General features: G+C 34.0%; 1 protein-coding gene across 1 annotated transcript in view; it reads left to right on the top strand.

The window, feature by feature from the left end:
• Positions 1 to 5,101, top strand: part of SNX29 (sorting nexin 29) — a 130,450-nt gene extending 125,349 nt beyond the window's left edge. Inside the window, exon 21 of the mRNA XM_032197430.1 lies at positions 3,020 to 5,101. Coding sequence (XP_032053321.1) covers positions 3,020 to 3,149 — 130 coding nt within the window. The 3' untranslated portion in view covers positions 3,150 to 5,101. The remainder of the gene's footprint in view (positions 1 to 3,019) is intronic.
• The last annotated feature ends 2,195 nt before the right edge of the window (positions 5,102 to 7,296 follow it).

Here is a 7,296-nt window from a genome sequence, read left to right on the forward strand (position 1 = left end):
GAGTTCATAGAATATCTGACCTGCCGAACTGTCCAGCAGTGTCTCTGGACAAAAGTGTCTCATTTAATGCCAGAGACTCTATAAGTATCATTTGACCTCAAGGCCAGAGCTAGAATTGTTAAATCTGGTAACAATAGAAGAGGTGGAAGAATAATCTTCCCCTCCTCCTTTATTACCATTGGTTTTGAGGGGGGTTGTTCATTCTTTTCCCAAGTTTAGTTGTTACATTTTCTGGGTGTTCTTTGAAAGTTTGGTTTTAATTGCAGAGCAAAAAGCTAGAGCTGAAATAAGTAAGTTAGATGGCAAATTATTGCATGAGTTTTTGAAGTAGGGAGGAAGGAAAGGTACTTAAGATATATACTTGACTAATGTATGACTTCTCTCTTTAAACCTTTTTGTCATTGTACAACCTCCAATTCCATGCAAATGGATCAGGCCAACAAGCAATAACAGCTGAAATTTCAGCTCTTGTTTGTCTTTTTGTGCTGGATGCATGAAGATCTAATTCCTTGGTTATAAACTGCTTTCTGTAAATCTGTGTAACACAGGGATTTGTCTTAGAGTTTGGATTGTAATGATAAAAATTAGCTTAGACATTTAAGACAAATTAGCTCTAATTTGGTTATTAGATAAATCTAGTTTAGGAGTAGTATCATTTAAATTAGCAGAATTACTTGCGATTTTTATTTATTTATTTACATAAATCAGTGATCATGCAGCCATCCTAAAATGATCTAACTATCTCAGCCATTCTTATGAAGACAGATGGATATTAGTTCATATTTCTTCCTTTTAGGGGAATTCATTTTGCATCTTTTGCACTTTTTTCTTTTAATGGTATTTTTCTTCCACAAGGGAAAAGTGACTTCTGCCTTGGGCTGACCCTAATGTCATTTTGTGGATGTGCCAGCAGGAGGAGCTTAAGTATTAAAATGTAGTTTCAAAAAAGCAATCACCAAATTATAGTAATTGCACACAACACAGTGCTTTCTTTTGCAATGTAAACTACCATATAGCCACAAAGTAGCTGTCTGTCAGCCTGACAGAACTAAAGCACTATCAGCAGTGTCCATCCTGCTGGCAAATTAACATAATTTATTTTGAGAAAAGTCCAACAAGACAAAAAAAAAAAGTTTTAATTTCATTGTATATTTGATATTTAGAAGGTTTTATGTTTACATGTTCTGAAAGATACACATTTAATACAAAATCACAGCCCTCTGAAACCACTACCCCATGCTGTTCTATAAACACTAGAGAATACATAGAAAACATGAGAGAATAAATAGTATAAAGAGTAATGATATTCACGTTACTGAAAGCAATCCATGATAATTAGCATAGCTGAAATTGGATTCACATGATCGAAATTTTCTACAGCATCTGAGATAGCAATGTTGAGTTTCAAAATAACTTATCATAGGACTGGGTTTGGAAGTCCTGTTATCTTTGGCAACTAAGAATTAATAACATATGGTAAATTAATTGCATAGCTTGGACTTCATTGACAACAAAAATATAGAATTAAAGATCTAGATTATTATTCTTATTATTAAAGAAGATGAAGATGTATCCCACAGGTGTTTTATGCAGTTTTTTCATGTGAAGGAATTTCTAGTTACCTAGGAAGACTCAATATTATGTGTATGGTGAATCTTAATTCAGAAAAATCTAACTTATTATTTTAACTGTTACTTCAGACTGTTCTGCAAGGAAAGCTAGACAAGCAAAATACACTGTCATTAAAAATACTCCAATTGTTTTCTGTTAATGTTTAACATCTAAATTGGACACATTTTTCTCTGTACTGCTTTATTATTATTTAGCAAATAGCAGCAAATGTGGGCGTTGTAGTTTCAAAGCTAATGGCTACCAGTGATACAGTTACTCTGTCTTTCAGGAGTACTCTGCTTCCTGCAAGTGAATTTTCCACTCAGTCCCAGGACTTGTTAAAGGCCTTTGCTTTGCTAAGATCTCTAAGGTGTTCAAAGTGCTTGAGTGGAGCCTGCATGTGCCTACAGCTTTTATAGGGCTGTCTGAGCTGGGAGGAAAGTCGCTGCAGGAAAAAGGGAACTACATAGGGTAAATTCAGTGATTTTAAATATATACATATACATATATATATATATATATATATATATATATATATATCATATATGTGTATTTATTTAATATGGCAAGAACTGCAGAAGAACGATTCTTCCACTATTGACTTGTTATTAACTCACTCTGAAGATAGGTATTACATTTTTTTTTTTAATTATAAAAGTACATTTGACTTTGTATGCTGTGTAATTTTATTGCCTAGCTGAGTTGCAATATGCAAAATTTAGTTTTATTTATTGATCTGTATTTAAGAAGCATAATTAAAAACCATGTGGAGTCCTCTAAGAGAATGGCAAAAGTACAATGCTATCCCTTTATACTGTAGTTTTCCGAGGAGTCTATAGCCTCTGAATATCACCTAGGTAAGCTGGAATTTTCTGTTACTGCTTGTTGTTGAACTTAATGTATTTCTTCTCAGAGACTTTTCAAAAAGGCTCATTCATCTAAGACTATAGTCTGTTGTGGGTCAGAAGAGACTGAAGAATTCCCAACAGGGATGTATTGCTAATACACTTCATCACGTGATGATACATCCATCCATAATTAGAGGATTGTTAAGTAGAGCATCATGCAAGCTCTTGTCTATTTTGCTTGTACTTTTATCACTTCAAAATGCTTATACCACCATTTCTGAACTGCAACCCATAGAGATATGCTTTTATCCTGTAATTTGCAGTCTTCCATAAAGTATTGAAAGTTCTACTAGTTCTCATTTCTGAAAGAGCTCATTTGTAATTCACACTTGAGATACCAGTAGAAAGAATGCAATTCTGTGTAGTTGAAGATGTGTGCTGTACTTTGCAGTCATGTGCCAGGCTCTCATAACATCTGCTTTTTTCATGTTGAGAGTAACGACTTAATAGTTTGCATATAACATAAACTAGTTACTTCTGTCTTTTTCTTTTCTTCCTAGTGACATTCCACCTTCTGGAGAACCAGTAAGCAAAATCAACCGCTCGAGAGTGACTACCCGTTTCCCTAAACTGTCTCGCAGCCATCAAAGAGAGCCCCGAAGCCTGGAACCTCAGAGCGGTGATCTTTGACCCTTTTTCATAATTGTGAATGCTGGAACCATGTACTTTAAGTTGCTCTGTGATTCCTTCCTAGCTTATATTTATAATTTAAGCTCCTGAAGAGACTACAGCTGCATCAACTTAAATCCTGAAAGGAGACATTCATAACTAAGGGTCATATCCTGATTAAATACTTTGGAAGGCAGTAATCACTTTCTCAAAAGGAATACAAGAGCTCTTCACTGGGGCTCAGCAAACAGATAGGCATTTTATTTGTTTTCTGAAGCTGCATTGCACATATTCTCCTTTGTTCTTCTGAAGTTACGTTCTTCTGAATTCCTTGTTTGTATTGTGTTGTCTCACTTTCTACATATACATTTTTCTGGTCCAGACATGGGTATCGTGTCACCACGATTTATTTTCCTTAAAGAACAGTTATGATTATTACTACTTAATATGTCAGAAAGATGTGCTTGAAAGAACCTCACTAATTTATTACCTTTTGTAAATAGAAATACTTTTTTTTAATTATTATTGTAAACCTCTGATACACACAAAAGTTTTTTTAAAAAAACTTGACAAAGTAGGTGACAAGGGAAAAACAATACAGGTGTAAAAATAGCTTTTCTATGTTTCTAGTTAGGTGTTCTCAATAGCTTTCATTTGTGGGAAGTAATTCTTTAAAATCAGAGAATGTAATAATTTTTAGTGAAATTTCAGTCTTGCTATAAGGCTGGGTGCAATATTATTAATTTCTACAAACCACCACAAGTATATACAAAATCAGCATGATACAAAAGTGTTTTCAAGTCTTGGGTTATATTTTAGTATTAATTTGTCACTGATGCTACAGAACAGTCCTTCATCATTAACTGGGCAGTTTGGAATTCTTACTCTTTTTTAAAAATCCTTCATATAGTGATAATTAATAATTGCCTGTAATGAAAGTGCCTGTTACCCATCACCTCTCACTGAACAGTAATCTGTGATGGTACTGCTGCAAGAATAACAGAAAAAAAATTGGCAAGAATTATTACAAGTGATGGAAGTCCTGACATGGATTAACTGGAATCCAGTTCAGCATCCATTAGCTGTACTGCCATAGGCAGTTAATTATGTGTCAGCTATCTTCCTTTCTTCATTAAGTTTAAGCAGTGCACACTGAAATTTTCTATCAATTGTATTCTGGTTTTCCATTGTGTAAGAATATCTTTCTTCTCAGAAGTTTTTCTTTTGGAGAGCATTAACATGGTGTATCTTGTCATTTTATTATCTGTTAATTTTATTCAGTTCTTCTATCAGTAGATCATGAAATCTCATGTTACCCTGGAAGAGAAAAAAAAGCCACCCCAACAACAACTGATGATTAATAAACTCTTTACATCAGTGCTCTATCAAAGTTCTGGCAAACTGGAACTTCTGCTTTTCAGACCTGTGACCATTGTGTATTCTTTAGCCAAGCATGGTCCAGTTGTTTAGCGACACTTCTCAAGTAGGGATTCATTACATACAGCAAGTAGTGTCTGTGGGCTGGTACAAAATTCAGAATCCAAAAGGGCAGCCTGGGAGCTAGCCATTTTTTTTTATTATTATTAAAAGGTAAATAATTATTGGTGTTTTGTGTAAACTAAAACAACACATTTATTGAAGAAGGATGGAAAGTGTGTATCTTGTCAGCTAACACCTCTCCAAACTCTTCAGTCTGATACACTGCTGACACATTAAAGTTTGCCTTCGTTGGAAGGAAAAGTAGCTGTAATGATGGTCCCACTTGGAAACAATTTTAAATTAACTTTTCAGAAAATAGAGCCTTGTTTAGTAGAAATATGACACACATCTATTAACACTGAATTGCAAGTAAATCTGAAAGAAATTGTAGTGTGGTATGCTTTGTGATTTATCTGTTTGTCATGTGAGGCTGTATTCATTTTCAGGAAATAACTCACAAATTAAAGGATTCCTTATTCAGAAAGTTGCAAATGGTAAGAATTCTCATTTAGCATAGCCTAAATTAATTTTTTTTTTTAGTTGCTTAGAAGAAATTTTTCTTGTTACTACATGTGGCTCTTATTTCATTCCTCATTATTTTGTTTCTTGTATTTTCTAATGTATGTATGTAGATCACACGAAAATACTAAGCTTGTTTACTGTGTACAAATTGTTCTTTATTAACTTTACCTGAATTGTGTATCAGCTCCTAAGATTACAGTCTGCAGTGTTCGCCTTGTGATACAAGGTAGGGTAGTGGGTGCATTACTAATCCATTTAAATACCCATCTGTGGTTTCTCTAAAATCTCAGAAGCTAATTAAATTAAGCCTTTCTTCACAAGTCAGCTTTCCCTATTGACCTGGTTACTGCTGAAGTAAGGTGCTTGCATGACTGCAAGGAGATAGGTGTTGATATCTATCAACATATGTGAATGCCCACATTTTTAGCACCTCAGGACATTGTGAAATGCCCTGTCTTTCTGAGAATTGTAATTCTCTGTCACAAGTTCCACTTTTTCATTTATTTACAAAATCAGGGAAGTCTGTTGATGAAGGATGACCAGCTGTTATTAAGAATCCTAGGATAGATATATTGCTTTTATAAAATACCTGTAACTGTAGCAATGATTCTACCAATTGAGTGATCATACCACTTCCTCCTGTGTCACCTAATGCCATGCATGTAGTTACCATTTTTGTACATCTCATTTATTTTTGTACTATCTGAGAGCTCTTAAATCTTTATATCCCCTCTACGGCTTATGCACAGTGAGTTGATGGGTGCAACCAGTTCTTGAACATCTCCATAATCACAGAATAGAGGACTCAGGCCAATCTGATCCCTGTTGTTCCTGCAAGCCTTGGACTACAGCATGGTATGAGGCAGCATGGAGAAACTTGCAGTATCATTTGCATTTCAATTCTGTTTTATATTTAGACATACTGGTCATCTGGATCCTTTAATGACTATTCAAAATAAATTGTGAAAATAAATGGCATTACTTTTTAGTTTTAATGCTGTTCTCTTATCACATGCAAAATGAACAATTTCCTAAGAAATACATGGCAGGCAAGACTTGAATCTTTTGCAGATGTGATTGTCTATCGGTATTAGTATAAATTAAATAATTTTAACTGTGTTTTTTGAGAACCTCATCTATTTAGAGATTTTGTCATTTATTATAGAGAATGCATTGTATTGGCTTTGCTTTTGCATTAAATCAAGTTTCTCAGTAATTATAATAAATTTCCAAGGTTTATATGAGGCAGGATATTGGCATAGTTATAAAGGCTTAAATTGATATGTCCATTAAATCACATCTTAGGAAGATTAATAATTTCAAAGCCAGTCTTTTTTCTGGAATATGTTGTTGATGTGATAGTTGTAATCAGATTATATATACTATTTTACAGAACCTACCACAAGTCATAAACCTTCGTGACTGGATTAATACAAGTATTTAGAGAAAGGACATAACAGTATTAAAGATAATTGGTTCAAAATTGTGACCCATTGCTAAGGTACTTTTTTTTGTATTACAAAATGTTTTATTGTATAGAGCGATATCTGCATGGTAGCTGTCAAATTAATTAATAAGAACCTGCTAATAAATGGGGTTGACTGTCTCAGAGCAGCAAGCTAATAATAAAAGAGACTCAGTAAGCCCCACGTGAACTACTGATACTGTCTGTCAGGACATATTAATGATTTAAAAAATGATATTTTGTTAACAGAATCAGTTATTAGTACTTTCAGACACGGATGTTGTTCTCTTTGATTCAAAACAGGCAGGAATCATAGTTCTGCTATAAATTTCTTGCCATTTCAAATGTTCAACCTACCCCCTTCCACACTTGTGGAGAATTACAAGAATATCTTGTAATTCTGAGGACAGATAATCTATACCTGTGGATAGAAATACAGTTACCTGCTTATAATTCCCAAGAAAAACCTGTGGAACAGCAGTTTAAATGAAAGAGGAAGACTTTTTTTTCTTTTTTTGCAAACACATTTTTCTCCTTGGAAACAACAATACTTCTGTATTGGAGCTTATGTCACTTCTGGAAAAGTGGTTAAACAACTCAAGAGAGTAAAGATTTTTCTCCTTCAATTTCTGTAGGTTAGGATATTTCAGTCAACACCTTGTATCACTACATGGAATATTAATTTGATGAATATGTAGCCAT

The sequence above is a fragment of the Aythya fuligula genome, chromosome 15 (genome assembly GCF_009819795.1).
Source record: "Aythya fuligula isolate bAytFul2 chromosome 15, bAytFul2.pri, whole genome shotgun sequence".
Classification (NCBI taxonomy): domain Eukaryota; kingdom Metazoa; phylum Chordata; class Aves; order Anseriformes; family Anatidae; genus Aythya; species Aythya fuligula.